Source organism: Sapajus apella, unplaced genomic scaffold (genome assembly GCF_009761245.1).
Source record: "Sapajus apella isolate SASKATOON/1434 unplaced genomic scaffold, GSC_monkey_1.0 scaffold44, whole genome shotgun sequence".
Classification (NCBI taxonomy): Eukaryota; Metazoa; Chordata; class Mammalia; order Primates; family Cebidae; genus Sapajus; species Sapajus apella.
Genome location: NW_022436984.1, coordinates 2,063,883 through 2,089,487, shown reverse-complemented (window position 1 = coordinate 2,089,487; position 25,605 = coordinate 2,063,883). Strand labels below are relative to the sequence as shown.

At 52.1% G+C, this 25,605-nt stretch overlaps 1 protein-coding gene across 2 annotated transcripts; it reads right to left on the bottom strand.

Annotated features, from left to right (window-relative positions):
• Positions 1 to 25,284, bottom strand: FOSL2 (FOS like 2, AP-1 transcription factor subunit). Of its 2 annotated transcripts, none has more exons than XM_032301367.1 (4): positions 23,790 to 25,284; positions 13,471 to 13,722; positions 8,445 to 8,552; positions 1 to 5,350 (listed from the first exon to the last, which is right to left on the bottom strand). In XM_032301367.1, exons 1-4 carry the CDS (start codon positions 23,889 to 23,891, stop codon positions 4,832 to 4,834), a joined length of 981 nt encoding a protein of 326 aa, XP_032157258.1. In that variant the 5' UTR covers positions 23,892 to 25,284; the 3' UTR covers positions 1 to 4,831. The 2 variants fall into 2 exon arrangements, with proteins under 2 accessions (XP_032157258.1, XP_032157259.1); XM_032301368.1 differs by lacking the exon at positions 23,790 to 25,284 and adding an exon at positions 21,896 to 22,984.
• Between the last annotated feature and the right edge of the window lie 321 nt (positions 25,285 to 25,605).

Sequence of the window (25,605 nt, the reverse complement as noted above, 5' to 3'; positions counted from 1 at the left end):
TTCAATCTTAATTCATTTTATTCTACAAAATGCTACTCAACTGAAAGTGGAAAAGCCAACCCCCCACCCCCCAAAAAATCGCAAAGGAAAGAAGTTTTAATATGTTCTTTCTTCCATAGCAGCAAGCTTTTTCTAACAAGCTTTCTTTAGTGCAAATACTGTAGGCTCATATTACATACAGTAAAACAACAAAGTAACAACAGCAACAGCACACCACCAGAAAGGCTTCCGAACAGAGCTACTCCTCAATTTTCAAAACTACACAGATTTTTGAGCTTGCGGTTCTGCCTGGAAGGTCTATTTAGGAGACTCCAATGGGACCATGTCACCATTGCTTTAAAAAAGAAAAAGGTGCCCAGAAAGGTAATTAAATTCCCCATAGAGCTACACGAACCATGTACAACTTGTTTCTCTCCAGGGTCTTACAGCTGACTTCACTCCACGTCATTGATGTATCTCAAATACAGATGCGCAAAGCTTATTTTCTACTATACACCAAAATGCTATATATATATATACACATCTCCCACGGCAGAAAAGACACCCTGATACCCTACTCTTTATACAAAATCAAATGTTTTCTTCCTGGAAATCAAGTAAACGCAAACTAAAATAAATGGAATAAACTTTTAATCATACAGAGAAGTAATTTTTGAGGATCAGGACAGGATCTTCCACTGTGTTCTCTTACAATGTACATGTCTTAGCGACCACTGTCCCCAGAGGAATGACAACCCACATTTAAAAATAGAACCTTTTTATACAGTTTACACAGCACAAGTCACAAATCACTTTAGAAACAAAAATACATTATCCTAAATTTTTAAAAAAAGGAAGCGAGAAGAGAGAGAGGAACGGAGGATTTTAATGCTATCAGTTTCTATTCAGGCTTGATACAACATAAAGAAGATGTAAACATTTAAAATAAATAATAAAATAAATGTCCATTTCTTCTCCCCCTCCCTTTCCCATAACCCTCTCAAAATTCGATCTGCCCTCCTGAACATGTCATCAAGCATTGGATAAATTAAACCCCTTGGTTGATGTATGGTCAAAACACTAGAAGCGTAAGAAGATGCCAGATTCGTAGTGGGATGACTGGGTTTCCTTTTAAAAAGCTACAGGACATGGGCACGCCTGGAAATGTACACACACATGCGCACACACACACAGCCCAACCTGTCAATAAATAGTGAGATGCTGGCTTTTAAGATGAATGCCAAAACAACTCAACAAGCAGAAGGTAGCAAAGACCCCTTAAGTTTTTAAAAGAAAGCTCTACACACCACATATCCTATTGGTCCCCAAATTCTCTAAGGACTCGGGTTACCCCTCGGACCATCAGGGGAGTGCACAGGAGCACATGGTGGGGTAGAAGTATGGAGGTGGGAGAATATTGTAGGGGTAAGTCCTTGAGAACAAACATGAGATTGACGGCAGCTCTCACCTCCGAGTGTTGCTGTTTATCCATTACTTAGGGGCCTTTTACAAAGAGATGTCCTCATCCCTTAGTCTCATCCTAAAGAGGATATATATAAAAGCTCCTAACACAGTGCCTGGCACATAGTAAGTATATTATTTTCCTTCCTAAAGGGGGCACAAAGATGTCTGATCAGGGAAGGAAATCAACCCGAAAGTTAAATGGTGATATTGCATTTGCACTGTTGGTCCGTCAAGGAAAAGAGAGAAAAAAAGTCCCAGTGCTTCAGAGAGTTCAACCACCCTCACACTTGGAATCAAGCTAGAGCAGAGGGAGACTCCTTTCCCCAAAGCCTGAGAAAGAGAAGCAGCAGCCCCAGGTGGCTCTTGACTTTGAGATGCTTGTGCGACACACCTGGCCCCCAACACAGGCAGAATGATGTTTGACTTTCTGAAAACCTACCCAGTGAATTATCTGCTTGGAGCCGGCTGCAGCAATTTCCTAAGTCTCAGCTGGGATCTCCTCTCCTTCCTGTGTCAGCAGCTTCCACATTCACCTGGCCAGGGAGAGTACTATTCCCAGAAAGACTGGCCAGGTCAAGAGGACAGTGTGTTTTACACGAGCTGACCAAAGAGTACCTGCCATGTGCCCTCCCAGATCTGCCTGCAGCTCAACCGGAGTCCACATCAGCTGCCTCTAGAGTGGGGCCATGGGAAGCACGGAAGTTCCTAACCCAAGCACAAAGACAGCCCCACTGCAGCTCTTCCATAGCTGGAGCCACGGAGGTGACTGCTGATTCTGAAGCAACGGTGTGTGTGTGTGTGTATGAGAGAGAACTGAGAGGGCAAGCCATAAGGAAGTAAACTCAGGATATGCTAACTTAGATGTGAATATTCAGTCTTCCCCAAATCAAATCACCTCTGGCTTTGGGGAAGCCAAACAACCTCCTACAACAAAGCCTGGGGGTCTTCAGAGGGAACGTAGCTCAGAGGCCCCTTACAGTCCTGTGGGTTGGCTGGTGCTTTGCCTTCTGCTGGTCCCGACACCAACACAGCTTGAAATCTGAACTGAAGCCAAGCTGTGTCTCAGGAATTTGTCCAGCCTGGCCACAAATCAGGCTGCGACCTGCACTGGGATCTTTGCTGTGCAAAGTGGGGAGTAAGGGAGCTTTTAGAAACAAAAGACAAGAAAGCAGCTTCATTTAAGAAATACCTATATGCACAAAAAAGAAAATAGCTCCCACTTGGCTACAAATACCACTTGAGATGATTACACCTGTGAGAACTGAGAGCACCCCAGTTTTCTTTGCCCATCTCCTGCTACTCCTGGCTCATTCTGCTGCTTCGATTAATCTGAAGCCAGAAACCCAACTGCCCAAGCTTCTTAGAAGGGTCCCTCCCAGAGTCCCTGGGAAACCTGGAGGGGGAGCATCACAGCCAAGGGATACAGGAATAACATTTCTGAAGTATTTGAACAAAATCCTTTTTCTTTGAAACTCTGCTTTCTGCATCACTTGTACACATCACTTCCAGTCCTACTGGGCCATGTACTTTAAGTGTACAGATGTTCTGCTCCGTATGTCTACTGCATGGAAGCAGGTAATGTTCATGAAATAATGACCAGCATGCGTGGACTCCACGTGCGAGGGAGCAGCTGTGTGAACGTGTCACTGCTTTCTCCACAGAGGAACTTAATTAATTAGTCTATCTTTCAAATGAGGATACCGTGATCTCTAGAGCTGAATCCCCAGAGCACAAGCCCCGCAGAGGCCGGTTCTGGCCAGGAGCTACTCCCCCGACTCCTGTCAAGGCCCTGCTGGACCAGAAACGGCAGGAGTCATACTCTGGGGAGAAAAGGCTCAGAGAGCTGGGTGGCAGGGACCCCACTGAGCTGTGCTCCTGCTGGAGGTCAGGGGGACCCTTCCCCAACCCTGTGAAAGGGGACGGCTCTCCCGCAGTCAAAAGCAAAGCATCCTATTTCCAATTCCAGCAGCCGGAAAGATTCCACAGACAACCAGGAACAGCACATGAGCCACAGCGACAGCGACAGCTCAGCACAGCTGCTCACAGCTTGCTCGCTGCCTGGGCCAGAAGAGCACACTGGGGTAGGGGCAGGGGAGTGTAAAAGAGAAAGCACTTGAGCCAGCAGGTGGAAGATGACCACAGAGGGCAGGACAGGCCCGGCGCCCTGCGGTGAGGCGAGCAGCCAGGGCAGGCTGAGCTGAGCGGGTGTTGGGGCAGTGGCTCCTGCAGATGCCACTGCAGATGCCACTCCAGTGACAGCCTCCCGCCTCCCTCCCCTGCTTCTCCATCCACGGCAAATGCTCCTTTGAGGCTTGGGGAGGGGCTGCCTGGCAGCAATCTGGGGAAGGTCCAGGCCCATGCTCATTAAATCTCTGTGGGTGGCGTCACCCTGAGAGCCAGGGTGGGAGGGAGGCAGAACCAGGCAGGGACTTGGAGTATAATGTACAGCTCCTAGGGAGGGGTGCCTCCCTGGTCTGAAGAGAAGGGTCCGGGGCAGAATGGCAAGGCAGTAATTACAGGAGACGCCCTACTCAAGACACCAGGTGAAGGGAAGCTGGCTAGGACACCTGTGTGGCTTTGTTGGCACTATTCCTGGCCTGGTAATTAGGCATTTGGCAAACGCAACCTGTACCCCACTGTCTCACTCACACCCTGTCTTCTGGCCAAGCCACTCCTCCAGAAGCCGTCTCCGAAGGTGGGCAGGAAGGGTCCTCTGAGCCTCCCCGTGATGGCAGCATCTCCTTGAGAGCTCAGGGAGCCCTGCTGGGGTTCTGGAGATGGAAGCACCAGGGTAGGGAAGGTTCTGTATTGCACTTTGTCCCCTTCTGGACAAGTCAGCCCCAGCAGAAGAGTCACCTGCTGCCCCGTCTCCAGAAATGAAGAGCTTTAATATTCAGACCACCCAGATGAAATGTCATGGTGAATTTGATAAAAACCAAGAGGGACTGAAACTGACACTGGGGAGGGAAGGGGCAAGTCGAGGGAAGGTGAAACCAAAAGGCACTGAGCATGCGTGGTGGGGCAGGAAAGGACACCATCACTCCAGAGACAGTGTGGTAACAAAGGGACAGGAATGGTCCAGGCCAGCTTCAGGCTCTTCAGAAGCCAGAGAGATGTCCAAGTCCACCAAACCGAGTTCTCCAAGGCTTTTCAAGAAACAGGATTTGCTTGCAAGATGAATGAGGGAGGAGGTCCCATGGCTTCCAAGAGATCAACCCAAGTCTTCCAATACTCACTGCCAAGTCCCACCTGGATCCCCCAGAGCCAGGAAGCTCCATGGCAGGTCCCCCTCTTGCCCTCACGGCCCTGGAGCGCTTGAAGGTGCTGGTCCCTGGGAAGGAGGAGCGAGGAGGACCCCCTCCCAAGCTGGGGAGGAAGGTGCACTGGGTTACAGAGCCAGCAGAGTGGGGGAGTTCAAGGAGTCTGATGACTGGTCCCCACTGCTACTGCTTCTGCGGTGAGCCTTGGAGCAGGACTCGGAGGGCGACGCGGGCGACTCCTGCTCCAGGACGCTAGGGTAAGTGAAGACGAGGTTTGAGGTGCCTGGAGTGACAGCAGGCGTGGAGGTCACCACGATGGGGGTGTGCAGGGGCTCTTCACCATAGAAGCCCCCAGCAATGCTGATGGGCTTGATGACAGAGCGCTGGGCCTTGTCCAGCCCCGCCGATGAGGACGAGGGGCTGTCCTCTTCCAGGGGCTCCTGCTTCACCACCACAGCGCCCACCACACCACCCCCACTGCGCATGGGTGGCAGCCCGGGGGCTGGGGGCGATCGGCGCTCCTCAGGGCTGATCTTGCACACGGGGCCGTGAGCCACCAACATGAACTCCAGCTTCTCCTTCTCCTTCTGCAGCTCAGCGATCTCCTTCTGCAGGCCCGACTTCTCCTCCTCCAGCTCCTCTGTCTCCTGCCAGGGAAAGAAAGGGATGTGAGGGACAGCAACCTGCCAGGGACCCTGCTGGGGGGCAGTTCCAATCTAGGCAGGAAAGAGAATACCAGTAATGTCCTCAGACACTGTGAGAGCACAGGCTCACACACCTAACCACAGATGCCACTGGTCTGAGTCACCTGGAGGCTCAAGATTCATTTCCAAAGAAGGAGAGTTAGCTTCGAGAGGGGGCACGGTAACAACTGCAGCTGCCATAATGCAGCACCTACTGTGTGCGAGGCACTGGGTTAAGCATTTCATAGGTGACCTCATTCAATCTTCCGGCAGTTTTTGGAAGAAGATGTTACCATCACCCCATTTTGCAGAGGAGGAAAATGAGGTTCAAAGGGGTTGTGTTAATTTTCCAGAGTCATAGAGCTAGCAGGTGGGGTAGCCCAGATTGGATTCCCATTGTATCTGACTCCAGAATCTATGTGCTACTACTATGTTCTACAGCCTTGGGGCCAGGACTGCCTCCTGGTACCCGAGGGGTGAGTACTGCAGAGATCTGCATGGAGAAGGGGCATGGAACGCAGCTCTGCACAGCCCTCGTCTTGTCTTCCTCCCAACCCCATGCCAGCCCAGCTGTGGATGGATCCACGCTAAGCTCAAGGCTGCAAGAGAGTGGAGACTGTGTCACGCACGCTCCTGTAACCCCAGTGCCTAGAACAGTGCCTGGCTTCTAATAAGTGCTCAGCAAATCCCTGTGAGATCATCATAGCCTCTCCTCCCTTTTTTGGCTCCAATTTCTTTCTTTTTTTTTTTTTTTTTTTTCCTTTTTTGAGACAGAGTATCACTCTGTCTTGCCTAGGATGGAGTGCAGTGGCATGATCTTGCTCACTGCAGCCTCTGCCTCCTGGGTTCGAGCTATTCTCCTGTCTCTGCCTTCATAGTAGCTGGGACTACAGGCGCCCGCCACTATACCTGGCTAATTTTGTATTTTTAGTAGAGATCGGGCTTCACCACGTTGGCCAGGCTAATCTTGAACTCCTGACCTCAGGTGAGCCACCCACCTCAGCCTCCCAAAGTGCTGGGATTACGGACGTGAGCCACCACCCCCAGTCTTTTGCTCTACTTTCTTAAGCGCATTTCAGGACTCCCAGAACCCTCAGAGAACATTCGGTACAGCCACCATGCTTGACACAGAAGTAATGTGACAGCCTGAGAGGGCCTGTGAGGACGCCATGGCCACCCTGCGAGGACCTCACCCCACTTCTTTCATCCCCAGCCAGAGAAGCAGAAGTGAGCAAATGCACGTGGAGGGGCCTCTGTGGGAGGGGAGAGAGTGTGTGTCAGCAGCCTCCCCCTGTTTTCCCTAACATGGATGCCTGTTCATCAGTGAGGAGGTAGAGGCAAGGGCTTCGTTAAGCAGAGTACAGCATATTCCGGAGTGAAAAAAAGTTTCCGTCTGTCTCAAGGGTCTGATGAACGTCATGAGCTTATGAGAGGCTTCCTGTGGAGGATGTGGCTCAGGGGCCTGGGTGGCTGGGCCAGAGGGCGGGGGAGGCAGGGGAGTAGGGTGTGAGGCTTCTAGGAGGACAGAAAGAAAGGAGAGGGGCCTCGGAGGGCAGGACTATTCTCAGGCAGGTGGTAAGGAGCATCACGTGGGGCACAGCTCCTTGAAGTGCCAACCAGAGAAAGGGTAGTGGTGGGAGGGCTGGCTGAGGAAGTGGACTACGGATCTGCCTTGCCTGGGAATAAAGAATTCCCACTCATCCTCCCTGGCTCTCACAACTCTGAGGGACATTACTACAGGCATCACAGAATTCAGGCAATTCAATTCATTCAACACCCCAGCGTGAGGGCTGCAGTACAGAAACAAGCCTAAGCCGGTAGACGGTACCTGGGAACATTAACTGAAGTGAGGGGATGGGCCGGGCACAGTGGCTCACACCTGTGATCCCAGCACTTTGGGAGGCCAAGGTGGGTGGATCACCTGAGGTCGGGCAGATGATCTGAGGTCAGGAGTTTGAGACCAGCCTGGCCAATAGGTGAAACCCTGTCTCTACTACTAAAAATACAAAAAATTAGCCAGGCATGGTGGTAGGCACCTGTAATCCCAGCCATTGGGGTGTTGAGGAAGGAGAATCACTTGAACCCAAGAGGCAGAGGCTGCAGTGAGCTGAGATCATGCCACTGCACCCCAGCCTGGGTGACGAGAATGAAACTCCATCTCAAAAAAATTATAATTAAAAAAAAAAAAAGTGAGGAGAGGGGGATGTTTTCAAAGCCCCATCCTGGGCAGTCATGGTGAGGACCACCAACAGAGTCTCTCATCTCCACACTCTGAAAGCATTCCACCCAGGAGAGTCAACCCTGGCTCGGGCCCTCCACACAGCACACAGCCCTTCCTGGAGGGCTAGGCTCTGAAGGGAGTTACGTGACGTTGGTCAGGTCAAGCCTAAGACAGGGAAGGGCAGGGCTATGGGCCCCCAGGCCTGGGCAATTAGGCAGCATGGGAGAGTGACTCACAAGGGCAGCATGCAGTGCCACGGCTGCCATGGCGCTGAGTTCATGATAGAGGCGGGGAACCCGCCTGCCCATAAAGGAAATGAGAAAACCCCAAGAAAATACAACTCGGCTGCCACGTGACCCATCTCCATCAAGACCTCCCCCTGGCCCAACCAGAGTGCTGAGGCCAGGCTAGGCCACTCCTGATAGCAGCAGGCATGGGAGTAGCTGGAACCTTGGGAAGCAGCCCTGGAGGGGGCAGGTCTGGATCTGCCCTGGCTCGCAGGGACCTGTGATTCTGAAACCCTCTGCCATCCCTCACCCAGAAGCCCCCACAGGTCCGTGAGCAGAGAACACTCAGGCATTGGGGAAAAAAAAGTGGCTAGACTCCCCCCAGAAGGTTGTTCATTTCTTCCCTCTGGGTCCTGGCTGGTGCTAAAGGCCATCTGCCTCCCTCTCTCTTTTTTTCAACTGGCACAATGCTGACCCATGTGTCCAAAGGAAGGAAAGCTCTATCTCCACTGACTCATCTGTAGGGTACTTGTGGGTAAGCAGACAGCTGTAGGAGAGAGATCAGGACCCCTGGGGCTCTCACTCCAGCCCACCCAGAGGTGTTCCTCACCGCCTGCAGCTTCTCTGTCAGCTCCCGGCGTCGGTTCCGGCACTTGGCTGCAGCCAGCTTGTTCCTCTCCCTCCGGATGCGACGCTTCTCCTCCTCTTCAGGAGACAGCTAGAGGCCAAACCCAACGATCATGATTAGAACAGGGCCAATGGTTCAGAGCATCATGATTAGAACAGGACCAATGGTTCAGAGCATCATGATTAGAACAGGGCCAACGGTTCGGAACATTTTTTAAAAAACTATATTTTAAGTAAGGCAAGAAGCCCTTCTGTAAATGGGGAGAGGAGGAAGAAGGGTAAGAGGAGCATGGCTGGACTCAGAGGCCCCAGAACATGCAGCTCACTGATGTCTGGCTGCCTGGGAGGGCTCTTTTGAGCTGAATCTGCCCCAGAAGGTGATGTCCATGTTTAAAGTCCATGTTTAAACAGGACAGCAAGGGTCAGGGATTCGCTGGCCCTGGCATGATGGCAGCACCTGTCACATCAGCCCTGATTCAGTGCCCAGGCCAGAGAGAAGGAGCTGGGGATGCTTCTCCAAGAGTCCCCTCCAGCTCCTGCCAGCCAGGCGTGGCCCCACCCACTTAAGCAGCTTCTTCCAAACCCTGGCTAATTACTCCTCCCATCACTTTGCCTGCTCTGCAAGCCTCATTATCCCTATTTGGTTAAGTAGCTGGGCCTGGAGTCCCCACACAGGTAAGACCCACCCAGGGGGAATGTTATATTGCTGCTGGGAAGGCCAGGAGTGCTACTCAACTCCCGATTTCCTCTGCCATTCCCAGGGTGCCAGCTGCTCACAGTTCAACCCCAAGTACTCCCCCACATGCCTGCTGCAGTGTTAGGTTGGACAGGACATGCAAAAGGAAGAGGAGCCCCCAGCAGGTATAATCCTGCTGCCCACCATACCCGTTCACTCAACAAGTGGGCACCTGCTTCCATGTGCAAGATACAGTTCTAAGGGCTTAGGATTTATCTGCGAACCAAACAAAGGAAGACTTGGGCCGGGCGCGGTGGCTCACGCCTGTAATCCCAGCACTTTGGGAGGCCGAGGCGGGTGGATCATGAGGTCAAGAGATCGAGGCCATCCTGGTCAACATGGTGAAACCCCGTCTCTACTAAAAATACAAAAAATTAGCTGGGCATGGTGGTGCGTGCCTGTAATCCCAGCTACTCAGGAGGCTGAGACAGGAGAATTGCCTGAACCCAGGAGGCGGAGGTTGCGGTGAGCCGAGATCGCGCCATTGCACTCCAGCCTGGGTAACATGAGTGAAACTCCGTCTCAAAAAAAAAAAAAAAAAAAAAAAAAGCAAAGGAAGACTCCCCTGCAAAGAGCTTAGGGTCTACATTCTTCCAATGAGATGGTTAGGAACTTGTCTCTCATGCGAGAGGGCATGAATTCGGCCCTACTGAGCAGGGCCAATGCTCTGGTTACATAGAGCCTCGCAGAGCTGTGACCCCAATGCCTCTCTCGGGCAGAGGTAACACAAGGAGCTGACTGTGGGCCAAAGCAGAAAGCAATGCTAAGGAAAAGACCACCCATTCAGTTATCAGACATTGATACCTACTAAGGTATCAAGGTGTGCATCAGACTGTACACCTACTAAGTGCCTAGTGCTATTCTGGAGGCTTAGAAGATCTCAAGGAGAATAAGACTTGGGTCAGCTCTCACAGGACACCTGAGGGCAAAGTCAAAGCTACTTTTGTCAGAGCAGGAAGAATTTGTCCCATGGGGGGATACTGCCTGGACTTTGGGTCACCCCATAAAGGAAAGAGCCACTGTTCTGGTTGAAACCAAGTCAGAGTCCCACGATGCTCCCTCTAACCCTGGAGGTCTGCTGCTGTGATGTTCTGAACATCCAAGAGAGGACAATCATCACAGCACCAGAGAGGGCAATCCCATGCCTGTCACACAGAGGGGAGGCCACGGCTCAGCTGAGGTCATGAGGCCACTTGGCCAAGGCCCTGGATGCTTGCTGCTCCTAAACCTGTCTTGACTTGAGCCCAGCAGAGTTGCCAAGAAAACCTTATGGCACTGCTGCAGGCCTGGGTTTAGGGCTCACCACTGAAAGGGCCACCAGGGCTCCCTGTAAGGCCCAGGAAGCCCCCTAGATCCCTCGCTAATGAGAGGCAGAAAAGAAGGAGCCTGGCCTTGACTCCACTCCAAGCCTTCCTCCCCACCTGGCTGCTTCTGGACAACTTTTGGCCTCCTGATTGACCTAGAAGTCTCTCCCCTGACTGGTGAGGTGTGGGGCAACTCGTGGGAGCTGTCGACATCGGAAGTGATCAGGGCCAGTGAGATCAACATGGTTCTAGCTTGAGTGTGTCAGCACCATCACGTACCCACCCACAAGCCACACACCCCTCTCCTCCCCACCTGCTCAGCGTCGCTGCCACGGGGCACAGAGGGAGCCTCCCAGGCGGGCTCCAGACAAGGCCTATGAGGCACCAGGTTGGCTCCAGGGACAGGCTCCTCCCTAGCGGGGCAGCTTGGGGAGGTTGGGGACGGCTGGAGTAAGCTTCAGAGTGAAGCCCTGAGGGCTGGGAACCCAAAGAGCCAAGGTTCTAGGCTGCTACTGCCCAGGCTTCCTCAAAGCTGCCGGGTGATTTGTGAATTCCCAATTGATGTGGGATCAAATGCTCCTTGTTCTCTCCCTGCCTCTCAAAAAAGGAAGGAAATTCTCCAGACAGAGTGTATGAGGCACGCCTAGGTGGTGTGGTGGGAAAACCACAGGGCTGAAAACCACAGGTCAGGAGAAGTGGGTTCCAGTGCTGGCTCTGCCACTAACTCACTGTGTGACTCTAATAGAGCCCTTCGCCTCTCTGGGTCTCAGTTTCCTTATCTATAAAATGGGTGTAAAGGGGAAATGAGAAAAGATGGTCTCCAAAGTCCCTTCTGGATATTAATTTCTAAATTTGGTGTAAGGTAGGCCCAGAAGAGAATGGAGAGCATGGCTAGGCATGGTGGCTCATGCCTGTAATCCCAGCACTTTGAGAGGACAAGGCAGGCTGATCACCAGAGGTCAGGAGTTCAAGAACCAGCCTGGCCAACATGGCAAACCCTATCAAAGGTACAAAAAAATTAGCCAGGCATGGTGGTGCATGCCTATAATCCCAGCTACTTAGGAGGCTGAGGCAGGAGAATTGCTTGAACCTGGGTGGTGGAGGTTGCAGTGAGCCAAGATTACACCACTGCACTCCCGCCTGGGAGACAGAGCAGAACTGTCTCCAAAAAAAAAAAAAAAAAAAAAGAATGGAGAGCATTCAGCACATCCTCAGGCTTTGTGGTCCTGCTAGCCCCAAAGAGTCCCTGCCAAGCCTGGCTCTCACTCAGGATCACTTATGCCCGGGGAGAGTCCAGCTCATCGATGACTGTAAGGCTTTGCACCTTGGACTCCCTGAAGGAAGCATATTTATGAAGGACATGATAAGCATGGCTACTGCAATATTTACAACTGCAATTATGGAAAGCAACTGTGAGGAGGATACTGGCCACTTGCTCCAGAAGCAGAAGCGAAACATGCAACTGAATCTATTACATTGTAGCAGACACGCCTCCCCAAGGGGCTCTGCACTGTGGTTCTGCTGTTAACAGAACAAACCAGCAAGGAGTGGATACAAGACCCAGCTCTGTTCTCAGAGGAGCAGAGCTCCTGAGAAAGCCTACAGTTCCTGGAGTGGTGATCCCTGTAATTCCACGTATCTTGGGGTCTGGATCTACCATGATCCATGGGGAACCATGTGACACTGTGGCCCAGGGATCACAGAGTGAAGATGGACAGCGGCTGAAATGGGCAAGCGTTCTGATGCTGTCACTGGAATGGTTTTCCAGGATAACATTCCATTTGAAAACGGGATTCCACTGCTAAAGTATTTTCCCTTCCCTGGGCTCAGGGTGGCATAGCCTTGGAGAAGGAACACTTCACAGGAGGTCCAGCCAACTGGGATCTAGCCCATACTTCCCCACTTACTGGAAGTGACCACAGGCAGGTATGTCTGGCCCTTGCTTGTTATCATCTGAGATGGGGGACAGATGGGGCTCTCTGAAGGCTTTATTCCATTCTTTCTGGAATTATGCATGATTCTGATTTCCCTTTCCAGGACCAGGGTACCTGGCACTGCCCTGCCTCACTGTTGATCCAGGCAGTGAGCCTCTTGAGTACCGGGTAGGTGCTGCCTAAATAGCAGAGCACCAGCCCCCATTTTCTGGCTTCCCTCCCCAGCCAGGTTAATTCCTTCTCAAAGCTGATCCCCTTGAGGAGAAAAGGGATGATGTCTCGCCTCCTCTGCCTCATCCTCCCCTGTCAGCTCACGCTGCTGAACAGACTCCTAAGGCCAGAGTTACTGCGGGAACATGCATTCCAGGTCTTGGAATGTGCTCCTGCCCTGAGGTGGAACACTGAGGAGGAATGGGAAGTCATGTGGGCAGTACCGGCCCAGAGCCTGACCCCAGAGGTCTGCACTAGACCAGCTAAGGGCTCATTCTAAAAACCTCACAGCCAGGGTTCATTGGCTGCTTGTCCCATGGCCCTTCTGCCAAGGATCAGAGAAGGATCCCGCTGTGGGCAGGTCGTAATAGTCCTTCCCATCTTTAGCTAAGTCCTGGCTGGCAGGAACTGTGGTCCCCATTTTGTGGCTGAGAAACAGACTCAGAGATTCTTTTTTTCTTTCTTTCTTTTTTGTGGAGAATGGGGTCTTGCTCTATTGCCCAGGCAGGTCTTGAACTCCTAGGCTCAAGCTATCCTCCCACCTCTGCCTCCCTAAGAGCTGGGATTACAGGTGTGAGCCACCATGCCCAGTGAGACTCAGAGATTCTAAGGGACACAAGCGAGATGACGGAGCCAGCCTGACTCTCGGTTCCCCAGCTCTGCCTCCAGCGATGGGGATGACATGCTCTTCAGCCCCTGATTCCCTTGTCTCCCGTGCTCTCAGAACATTAACCCTGCTCCCTACCAGTCTGCAGAAAAATGTTTTGTGTTTCTGGGGCTCTGACAGCCACTGACATGGCCCTTTTCCGCTGGTCTGAGCTGTACCTGCTCATCTCTCCTCCTGCGTCCCACCGTGGTGCCAATTGTCTTGATCACGCCGGGTCTTGGGAGGGCCATGTGCCCAGGGACAGAGGCCAGGCCCGGCAGGGGGCTGTAGGGGTGCGAGCGAGGGTATGGGTTGGACATGGAGGTGATCACTGTGGGCTGCACCATCCACTGCAGGTCCTGGCTGGTCGTGATGGCATTGATGGTAGGGATGAAGGCACTGCCTGAGCCAGGCATATCTACCCGGAATTTCTGAAATAAGGAAAACAATACAATTGAGCCAATACATACTAAGCTGAACAGGAGACTTAATGATAACTGAACAGAGCCGAGGCAAAAACCAACACAGAGCAGGTCAGTGTTTGGAGGGCAAGGTCAAGACCCCAGGTGGGCCTGGATAATTCCTGTGCATCCAAGAGTCAAGCGGGGAATCTTAACTATTCCTGGGGCTTCACGTCGGAGCTGCTCCCTGACTGGGTCCTGAGAACTCCATCCCCAGGTGGCTCAGTAAGGATACTGTCAAATCCCAAATGATTTCCAAGACAGACCTGGTCCCCAGCACTCACACTCAGCAGGCCCTTTTGGCAGCTCTCCAGGCTATACATCTGCAGGATGTGGCACCTGGGTCTCTTAAGCCTCTGAGTCACCTACCAACTGTTTCTCAGGACACCTTGAAGAGATTTGCACACCAGTAGCTTTGGACCAACAAAGATCACCAAGAAAGCATCCTGTGTCTGCTTTTGTCACTTTCCAAAGAGGTTCTGGACAGGGCTATGATCCCATCAGGGCACAGCCAGGTCCATGAAAAGATGCCCTCTAAACCATGAGACTAACAAGTAGCGGCATTTGCAGCCAGGCGTCCCTTGCTGTCCTTGTCCCTCCTCCCTTCCTGTCATCAGCATCTTGCTTGGGGCAGACCGGCTGAGTGTGCCTCTCTACACAGCTACACAGGCACTGATCTATGTTCACAGATGTTTCTGTGGGAAACTCTGGGGCTGCTAGCACAGAGTTTTCTCCCCATCTCTTAATTTATGCCCAGACCACGTTGCAGAGCTCTCTGGAACATGCTGCAGGAAGCATTCTATTTAAAATATAAGATGATGACAGAGCATAAAAACTAAAATGGGCTATGTTCCTTAGCAGTTGGTCTTGACCTTTCTCCAAGGCAGCCACTGGAAAGTGGAAGAAGCAGGGAGGAGAGAAGAGCCCCCCACTTCCAGCTTTTCTGTGGAAAGTCCCCCTAATGGAACCCAGGTGAACCTTCATCTTCAGATGATTCTTGTGTCCACATAAAGCTTCTCCAAGTAGTTTCTTCCCCACTTGGAAAGCGGGTGAAATTATGACAATAGCTAAACCTTCCTGGGCACTTACTAAACGTCAGACACTATGTCTTACCTAGATTATCTCATTAATTCTTCCTCTGAGGGAAGAACGACCATTAGCTCCATTTTAGGGACAGAAATTTAGGCTTAGTGAGATTAAGTAACTTATCCAAGGCCACATTGCTAATAAGCAGCAGGGCCAGGATTCAAACCCAGTTCAGCCTGAAAAAGAGGCCAGAGCCCCTGAACACAGTGATATATAAGCTCCTTTGTCATTGCTTCTTTCTTCCTCAAAATGCAGCCCTAAGTGCTGGTTATCCACCCCCACTGCCCTCAGACAGAGTGTCAGGTCATCCCCTACAGACCTTCCCTCTCACCAAGAAAGTCCCACAGATCTGTCTGGCCCCGAATGGAACCCCACTATCATTAGCATGGATGCTGTAGTATCCACCCTATGCCGGTTCAATCAGACCAACCAGGATAGAAGCATTCGCAGCAAAGCTGGCACGATTGTCTTTGCCCTGTCACAACATTGGGGTTCCTGCTGTGTAAATAATGCTTAGAGTACCCCACTGTAGCTGACATAGCCGGGGACCCCGTCTTGCTCAATTCCCTGCTATCTGCCTGACCCCAGTCTGTATGGTTAGAACAAGCTGAATCACCTCCCAGACCGCCTCGGGGGACTCAGGCCAAGAGCATTCAGTGAAGAGAACTGCCCAGCACAACGGACTCTGGGACCCCGGAGGAAAGTTACCCAGCGCAATGGATCCTGAGGTTCGGGAGCAGAGCTGCCTAAAGCAATAGGTTCTGGGATTCCGGAGGAAAGTTACCCAGCGCAATGCATTCTGGGATTTGGGAGGCGAGCTGCCCAGAGCAATGGGTTCTGGGATTCTGGAGGAAAGTTACCCAACGCAATGCATTCTGGGATGGAGGACAGCTTCCAGAGCAATGGGTTCCGGGATTCTGGAGGAAAGTTACCCAGCACAATGCATTCTGGGATTCGGGAGGAGAGCTGCCCAGAGCAATGGGTTCTGGGATTCTGGAGGAAAGTTATCCAGCGCAATGCATTCTGGGATCGGGGACAGCAGCCAGAGCAGTGGGTTCCGGGATTCTGGAGAAAAGTTACCCGGTCCAATGGATGCTGGGATCCTGTGAGGAGAACGGCCCAGGGTGACAGATTCTGGGCTGCATTTCTGAAGGCAAAGAAAAGTGGGCTTTTTATCATGCACTGACTGAAAAGCAGCAGGTGTGTGCATGTGGAGGAGGGAAGGGTGCAGTGAGCAGGAAAGCATCCAAGTGGGAAATCATCTTCAAGGAGGAAAAATGGCCAACTGGGGCTGGGCTGTGAGTAGGCAGAGTCGTGAGAACAGCGGGCATGGCTGAGTGTGTGTAGAAGCACCACGTCCCAGACAGCTATTTTTCTCCTGGGCTGCTGGATGGGAGGGGCGGAGTCAGCACTGCACTTAGGGTCAGGAGGCTTGGAGTTGAGGCCTGGCTTAGCCATTGAATGCTTTGCCCTGGGCTCAGAGGACTCAATTCCATGGATGTGAAGGGAATGCTCATCACACTCACTGTACTGTCATGAGGATTAAATGAGTAGCTACTTGTAATCACAGGCTATAAAAGCATGCCAGTGGTTCTCAACCCTGGCTACACAGAATATTCCAAGGAGCTTGTTAAAAACCGCCAATGTCAGAGCCTCACCATTAAAAGTCCAAAATAATTGGTTTGGGGCAGGCATCTGATAAGGTTTTCTTTTTTTTTTTTTTTTTTTTTTTTTTTTTAACTCCGAGGAGATTCTGAGAAACATTGCTTCAAACAAATGGAAGGTCATCACCACCGACCACCACCATGACATATGCCTGTGTACTTTGCACAGGTGGCTCTGGGGAGAAGTGCCAGCTTCCCACTCCTGGGAAGCACCCAACTTTCAAATTCCATTTCTCTCCCCAAGCCAGGTTCTGGGTTTGAAATGCACCTGAGGCATCCAGCACAATGGTTTAATATGACCCCCTCCTCCATGGGGAAGCTGTCAGCTTTCCTTTTAGGAAAGCACCTAAGAAAGTCACTCCTCATTCCAACAAATAAAAGTGTTCCCGTTTAAGGCTTGGGGAACCCAGCAGAAACCCTGAAGCAAAGCTGAGAGACTAAGATCCCTTGGGAATAAGTGCATGCCTATTAGCCCCTCTCAGGCCCTCCGGTCCACCCGCTGTGGAGGGCAGGTCCATGGTATGTGCTCCCTGGTATACATCAGCCAGATTCCTTGCAGCAATGGCTTGGTCTAGACAAAACAAGACAGCAATAAAAACCAGGCAGGAGGTAATGACTGCCTCTGAAACGCATGTACACCTTGTTTCAGACAGGAGGTAAGGCCATCTGGATCATACACTGGCTCTAAACTGCAAGGAAAACAATGTCCCATCCCCAGAGGGGCCCAGGGCTCTGATAAAGAAGGCTTTTGTCTCCAAGAGGAGCCTCTCTGGGAGACACACACAAGTTTCAATTAGATCTGGCAGATGGGCCTTGTCTCAACTCCCAACATGTTATTCAGAAACGTGTTATTCAGACACTAGGGTAGGAGAGAAGAGGTGAAGTTAGGAGTTTGTGGTCCCAGAAGTTAGCCTGGCATTCTTCTATGCCAAGAGACCCGAGAATCAGCCAAATGTCACACTGGAGATAAATCATGGTTCTCTATGAACAAGTTAACATTAAACACAAACCAAGACAGAGCCGCTCGGCTGTGGGCTACAGGGCAGTTTCAGACCTGCTGCAGTGCCAGGAGTGTGCTGGGAGTGACGGGATGGCGCGAGGGAACCCAGAACCTCACTTGGCTCCTGGGGGCTCTGCAGCCAATATGTCCTCCTCGAGAACACAGTGAAGATGCTAGTGCCTGTGTAGCATTCCAGCCTGGCAAAGCCTCCAAATATTTAACCATGTCACCCTGTCAGCTTCTGGGTGGGCAAGAATGCCTATAAAAGGATACAGTAGTCCCCATCCACCTCCTAGAGCACAGTCTAGCAAACTTTTGCTGTGAAGGGTCAGGCAGCAAATATTTTAGGTTTTTGTGGGCTATACAGTCTTGGCTATAACTCAATTCTGCCACTGCAGTGCCAAGGCAGCCCTAGATAACGTGTCAACAAGTAGGCATGACTGTGTTCCACTGAATTTTATTTAGAAAAATACTCAGGCCATAGTTTGCCAACCCTTGTCCAAGAGGTTCATTCTTATCTCTCACGCTCAGGTTGGAAGGAAAGGAATACAGACAGGAAATAAGAAAGCAAAAAATCAGAGCTGACGTTTTCCTCTAACCCAGGTAACTGAGGAGATGGGCTCTCACTCATCAGCTCAAATCTCCAGACCCTAAGCCGAAGTTCAAGCCCTTACAAAAGCCTTGTGGTCTTCAGGTGTGGAAACCCCCATCACCCTGCTGCACCCTGTTGCGAGGGTGCTGTGAGGCTGCTTAGAAAGTATGTGTGTGCTCCTTCTGCTACCAATAAGAAAGACGGCTGAGAACACGGATCCTCTAGGGCCACCAAACTTCAGCAAGTCAGAGAAGTGCCCCAGCCCAATTGTTGCTGATTCGGGAAAACCGCCTCATGAGACTCTAGGGCGGAGCCTTGGCGTCAGCCCCGAATCCATGGCTTTTTGCTGGTAGGTACTGAAACTAGGGTTTGGGCCCCTACAGGCCTGGATGGGGCCAAGGACTTAGCCCAGAGACTCCTGAGTGGGCAGAAGTGGTGTGTGAGATGGGAGTCAGGGTTGGGGTTCTTGGCCCAGCCTCGTAGCCAGGCAATTCTCCATCAGATGGATTCTTGTCTGAGTTATTAAGTATTCAAGCCGTGAAGCCCTGTGGACTCCGGGACCTGCCTCACCAGGCAAGCAGGTATGATTGAGTGTATCTAGGAAAGGACTGGGTTCTCTCCCTTAAAGAATGCTTTCTTCAGATTCCCAAGATGGAAAAGGGAAAATTCCAACATCCCAGAAGATTAGCTCCAGAGGAGAGCAAAGGATAAGGGCATATGCTCTCACATTTCCCATCACATCCCCACTGGGGCCCCGTTTAACACAAATGCTCTGTATTTTTACTGAACCTGGGCTGTTCCTCAAAGCCTTCCATAGGGAATTTAACCAGTCTTCACAGGTTCTTCGTTGAACATCACTTTGACCTCTGACCTTTCACTCCTCTCTGAAGAAATGCCACTATGTCACTATGGAAACTGTTGCTAATATGTCATGATTTCCCAGAGTGTTATAGTATACAAATGCTCTCTCAGATGACTCGCCTCTCTTCAGTCTCCAGGCTTTCCTGGGTTCACTTGAAAGAGTTACTCTACACCTGGCTGCCTGCTGCAGGGAAGAAAAGAAACAGAAAGAGAAGGCAGCCCTCGCCCAGGTTCCCAGCTGCTTCCCTGCCAGGGCTCTTCTGACCAGAAGTCCCTCTCCAAAGCACCGGGGAATTCACTCCACTATTACTGCAGGCCCCTTTTGTAGCCCCCACAGCTCCTCAGCAGCTCTGCACTCCATGGAAAGAACATGTCCTCTCATCTTCCCTTAGAGCCACAAGAAGGTGAGTCTAGGAAAGTCTCAATGCCACGGGACAGGGACAGGGCCGAGGGACCAGGTGGGCCAGGCAAAATCTTACACCTTCCCTCTTTGGCCCAGGGAGCGGAGAAGGGATAGAATTACCAGATGGGGTTTGGAACAGATACATTTGCCTCAATCAGGGCAGCTGCTATCATTTTGAAAAACTGTGGCAACATACAACACAGATGAGACATATCCACAAAGTAATGATGCTATTTTTTTCTTTGTTTAAACGAATAGACCAGAACGTTCGTCTCCTTAATTCTCACATCCAGTATCTTTATTCCTATTTAACAAACGTGAAAAAAAAAATCCAAGTTATTGACGGCAAAGGTGCCTGCTTTGGTGTCCTTTGTTGTGGGCATACTCTCCCAGGTAGAATCCTGAGGTCTGCAGGACGTCGGGTCACACCCTACTTTGGACCCACCCTGATCACCCAGACTTTGTGTGTCACACTTCATTCCAAAGAGGCTTTTGGTAATTTCCAATGGCAAATTCACCCCTCAAAAGACAAAGATTTGTTAGCAGGAGGATTTTCAAAAGATTATGCTGAAGGCAATTGCAAGAGAGGGTACTGCAAAACCTTTCTGAGTCTGAGCATAGCCACAGCATTCAGATAAGCTTTTGGTCTCCTCAAGGAAAAAACAAGGAAGGGGATGACAGTGATTTGGATGAATAAGTTCTGCTGTGTTTGTATTAAGATAGAAAAGAAAAACAAGTCTCCCAATTTTACCCTCACCTTGAATAATAAGATGCAGAAAAAGGTAGTGGAAATGCACTCAAGGTTTTGGATAGGAAAATTCAAATGCCACTCAGACAATGCATGACTGCTATTTCACCCCATTCCCTTTGATGAAAAAGTGAAGCTGACTTCCACCATCAAGAATCAGCGGAACAGACAAATTCTTGGGATAACATTCTGTTTGATCCTAATCTACAACATCTGTAAGATCAAGGGAAAAAAAGCACTCAGACCCTTAATCTGTGCCTGCCACGTTCCCACCAAGTGAACAAACCCCCTCCTAATACAAGCACGTAAGAAAACAAGCCTTGGGAATTAGAACAAATTGTGAAGGCACCCTAATGAACAGACAGACATCAAAATAGGAAAAGAAAAAAGCATTCCTTTTTCAAACAGGTTTTATTTAGAACAAAACTAAAAAAGGAACTCAAAGTCAAGCAGTTCCCAGTTAACCACGGTTCAATATGTGGCAGTTATTTGTCCCTCATTAAAAAGAAAAAGCATCCTAAGAATTCCAAACTCACCAATTTAACACTCTCTGGGACTGGAAAAATACATTCCCAAGATAATTTTCCTAAAAATTTCCCGTAGAGGGCACTAGAGAGGTACGATTGAGGCTGACTTGGGAATCACAGTCATTTCTGGTAAAAGTTCTTTGATGTGAGGAATGTCCCAGTCTGGTACAGTTGGCAAAAGTTCACTCTGGGGAATTTTGTGTGTGTGTGTGTGTGTGTGTGTGTGTGTGTGTGTGTGTGTCTGTCTGTCTGTCTTGGGAAGGGGTGGTTGAGTAAGAAGAGTGCTAGTCTGGTATCATTAATTCCAAAAAGGAAATACTCCCCTTGATTTATTTTCATAAGTTATCTGAGAAGCAAATAGCAGCCCTGGAAAAGTTCTAGGTCTTGTTTTTGTTTTGCTTTTTCATTAAAAGGGGGCCCAGCTGATGAAAACAAGTTATGAAATGACCTATGTTTGTGTAACTGGCTGGATTGCGTAATGCTAAGGCCCTGAAACCGTAATAGCCAAGCTGCCAGGCAGGGCATATATCTGGGAGATGTTTTCCTAGGAAAGTTAGGAGAGAGAAAACAACAGCAAAAAGAAAAATCCAAGAGGGGGAGGTGTGTGCAACGATTACTGACAAAATGAAATCACCAATGACCAACCTTTGAGATTAAAACTATAACTGGAACAGGAAATATTTTTCATGCCTCAAGTTCCTGCCATATATAAGAACAGAAGCTATAACAAAGAGTCGTCTGCTCCCCTCCACCCCCCGAAGTCACTGGAGTTCATGGCCATGTGTTAAGATCCAGCTTCATGGAGCTAGAGGGGAAGGGAAAGCTCTGGGTTGAAGAACTGGCAGCAAACTGATGAGGACTATCGGACCCCCAAAAGAGAGACCTGAAAAAACAAAATTCACTTGCCCAAAGAAAAACCAGAGAACGGTCTTATACGGATGGGTGCACTGAGATGCCATAAAAGAGAAAGGCCCATCCACTGACTGCCCGGAAAGTCTCCCAGTGAAGGAAGCTGAGAGAAATAAAGTGATTACATGTTTTATCTGGTATGTAGTAAAGTTACCTTGAGCCCAAGATCGGGCAAGGTCATAGCACAGACTTGTGACAAAAGCCTCTGAGGTCAGTCCTCAGGACCACAGAACAATTTTGTTCACAGTTGGAGCGATGACGGAAAAATCCACCCCGTTCCTCCTCGTCCCCCACCCAACCACCACCAGACCAAGGAGCGGACAGGCCAAGAAACTTGTCTAAATCAGCATTACCTTGCCAATCCCTCTGGTTTGAAAGGCGCTTCACACACTGCCAGGCCGAATGGGCAGGCGTCTATATGAGAGCCCCATGCACTGGCTATTGCTAATTGCAAAATCCTCATGTGTTACAGCATGCTAGGAATTAACCAACAGCTGCTTTTTGCTTCAGTAATGAGGCCCTATTACACTCTGCTGGGCTGAGTTCTCTTCCTTCTTCCTCGCTCTGGTTTCCTGTCTGATTTTCTTCCAAAACAGGGAATTGCCTCCACTCAGATCCTGAGCTCAAAGCCCTAGTGACACAGATTATACAGTTGGGGCACCAATGTCCGGTCTGACTTCCCTCCAGCTCCAGGGTCTGTGCTAAGCCAGGCAGTAAGATTGCAGTACTCCAACGATCACTGCCAAAGACACGTTAGGGAAAAGAACAGAGAAGAAATCAAAAGATCCCTTCCTGATTTCAGGGAGGAGGAGACAGGCGTTTGGGGTTTGTGGACTGGGAAGAAGAAGGGAATGGGTATAGACTTCCACCTATTGCCTGCCTCATAATGTTTACATTGAATACAAACCACCAACAGGACTGGGAAGCAAACATAATCAACAACTTTAGGATTTTAAACTCCTCACCTTGATGCTCAATGAACAGACTAGGCTGTCTACTGTGGGTGCTTATAGGAGCACCAGGGGAGACAGAGGGAAGAGAGAAAAGCCATTTTGGGGACTCACCAGATACAGGGAATCACTTTGGAACAAGGGATCCCTCATCAGATCCAAAAGAGACCCATGTTCCATAATATTTTCCAGCTGAGTCCACCCCCTCCCTGGAAGCCCACCCAGCCCCTTCTAGAGCCCAAGGCCACACTGCGTTAGGGAGCATCTCTTGCTGCAGCCAACTTTGCTAGACCCCCACAGATGCTGACCACGGTGGGCTTCATGTTGTATTGTGTCTGCGTTAACCCAGCTCTCTCGAGACAGAGAGGGTGGAGGAGCTGCAGCAGAGGGCAGGCACGCCATCAGCATCACCCCCCCCCAACCCCCAGCAGCACCTTCCTGGTATTTATAAACACACAGATCACACGCACAATCCCTCCAGTGCAAACCAGTCCGGCTGCTTTAGAAACAAGTTGTTTTCTGCTTCCAGAACCACCCAGGAGCCTACGTGATGTCTCTTCCCCTACCTGACCCCCCCTTCTCTCTGCCGGCCTCCTTGCTCCAGGTACCCCCAGACCCTCAAGGTGCTCCTTCGTTCCTGGGGGAGGGGGGCAGTGCAGGCTACCGCCCCCGACCCTTACAGAAGACGGACGGAGACGGGCAAGCAGGGGCACACAGGCGGCAGGAGCCAATCAAGGCTGGCTTCTTCCCTCCTGACCTTCGCACCTGATTCCCAGAGCGGCAGCCCTCGCCCTCACTCCAGTTACTTGAAGGAGTCCAACCATGTTTCTGGGTCCCCAACCCCTTTCAGAAAGGAGCTAAGACTGATGGAGACCGGGGAGGAGGGGAAGAGGGCTTTCCCGAAGGAATACGGTCCCAGGATGTCCAGAGGTGCCAGTGGGTGCAAAGATTTTCTTGTCTGTCCACCACCCAGAGAGAAGGCGCGGGGGGTGGGGGAGTGGGGAGAGAGGGTAGTTCTTGGAAGGAGGTAACAGCCTCCTGGTAGGGGGCCTACAATTCCAGGAGTTTGTTTGGGTAAAATATAATGGGGGGGAGGGTGTTGTCTCTTCAAGCCCACTCACCAGTCCCCTAGTTTAAAAGGGCAGGGGGAAGGGCAGGACGAAAATCCAGAACTTACAACGGTGGCCGGTAGGTATTTACTCGCCAAGAAAAGGAAAAGAAAGCAAAAGAGGCAGTGGCGGCGAGAGGAGGGCAGGGGTCCGCCCGCGCCGCCAGGTGCACCGGGGCCCTCACCTACCTGCTGGCCGCCGCCGCCGCTGGGGTAGGACTCGGCGTGCGCAGGAGAGCCGCTGCTGCCCCGGGACGAGGTGTCAAAGTTCCCGGGATAATCCTGGTACATGATCCGCGGTGGGGGCCGGAGAGGAAACAGGGTGTTTTTCTTCCCCCGCCCTCGCCGCGGCCGCGCACCAACTGCTGCGCGCTCGGTCGTCCGCCGGCCGCGCCGCGGGCTCTGAGCTTCGCTCCTGGGTTTCTCCCCCTCCGCGGCGGGCGAGGACAGGGAGGCGGCGACACCCCGAGAAATGCGTCCCCCAAGCGCCTCTTACGGCACTTCTTTCCGGCTCTGCGAGCGCCGCGGGAACAGTTGTCCACCCGGTCCCTCCCTCTAAAAAGTCGGCGCGTCTCTCGGTCCCTCCCCTGCGCGCGCCCTCCCGCCCCCGCGCGCAGCCGGAGCTCAGCCGGGACCCACGGCCCAACCAAAAATTGGAAATTAAAAAAGACTGGGAGCCCGGCGAGCCTGGCCTGCCAGCCCCAGGGACCCCCTCCCCCCCGATTTCAGACAGGGTCAAAAAGGCGGAAAGAAACGCTGTCCGCTGGGACAAACTTCTGTTTCTTCCTTTTAGAAAAGGAGCCGGCGAATAAACTTCCCGTGGCCGACTCGCCGCCGGAGTTTCGGGGCGGCTCGGACACTTGACTAGGAGAAAGCGGCGTGCGCCTGTCCCGCAGCCCCGAGTGCGCCAGGGGAACAGCGGCCCGTGGGGTTGAAGCTGAGCTGGCGCTGAGAGGGACGCGGCCCCGCTCCCCGCTCCGGCGTCCGGACCTGCACCCCTTCCCTGGCGCCCGCTCCAGGACCGGCCCGCCTCGCCCGGCCGCGCCTCTCTCTCCCTCTTTCGGTCCCCGCCGAGCGCGGCTCGTTCGCTCGCTCGCTGGTTCGCTCCGAGCCCTAGCGCTCTGCCCGAGATGAGTCACTACAATGGCACGAGTTCAACTCCACACTCTTTATTCTCCAGCCCTGTACCATGTGGATTCACTCACGTCAACCCCAGACTCCACCTTGAGGGAGGAGCGCACGAGGAGGCGGGGGAGAGGAGGCCGAGAGGAGGAAGAAGTGCGGGAGGGGAGGAGGCCGGCGCAGCGCTCCCCTCCGGGCTTCGGCTCCCGGCCGCGCTGACGCCAGCCGCGCACTCCGCGAGAGGAAGCCAGGTGGTGTCCCGGGCTGGAGCTGGCGGCCCGCACGGTTCGGGGTCGCAGAGGCAGCCCCGGCCCTCCCGCGCCCCCCGCTCACCCCCCGGGCCCAGCGCCCTTGGTCTGTTCCATTGGCGCACGTTGCCAAAGATGGTCATTTGCGTTAGAGGACGCGAGTGCGGGTTTCCTCGCTTTCGGGTGACGTGGAGGGAGAGGGATTCCCTCGCCCGCTCCCGAGTGCGCTGCGGCCTCTCCCCCGCCCTGGGAAGGGGCGCGGGGCGGGCCCCGAGAGCGGCCGCGCGGGTCTCGGCTCCAGATTTTAGAAAATAATCACAGCCCTGACGGCGAGACGGGCGGCTCGGTGCGGCGCCACCGGGAAGTCGGGAGCTGGGCGCGCACAGGCGCTTGCAGGGAGGGCGCGGCCGCGAGCGGTGGTAGGCGCCCTCCGCGGCGCCGCTGAGCGCAGCGGGCGCCCGGGGCGCGCAGGGTGCCCGCGCCGCCCTGCGGCCGGGTCTTTGCTGGGCGCGGCGCCGCCGGGCGGGGCTGGCCTGCCTATTTTTCCCTCCGTGGCGGGCTGCTTGCTGCTTCCCTTTTTTGTTTTTTTTTCTTTTTTTCGGTTGTACAGTTAATTTGTTAGGAGTAGCCTTGAA

Excerpts from the sequence above, each read along its gene's own strand:
- FOSL2 (XM_032301367.1), bottom strand. The coding sequence starts at position 23,891 with ATGTACCAGGATTATCCCGGGAACTTTGACACCTCGTCCCGGGGCAGC. Across the intron at positions 13,723-23,789 it reads GCGGCGGCGGCGGCCAGCAG|AAATTCCGGGTAGATATGCC; the intron begins GTAGGTGAGGGC and ends TCCTTATTTCAG. Across the intron at positions 5,351-8,444 it reads TGACAGAGAAGCTGCAGGCG|GAGACAGAGGAGCTGGAGGA; the intron begins GTGAGGAACACC and ends TTTCCCTGGCAG.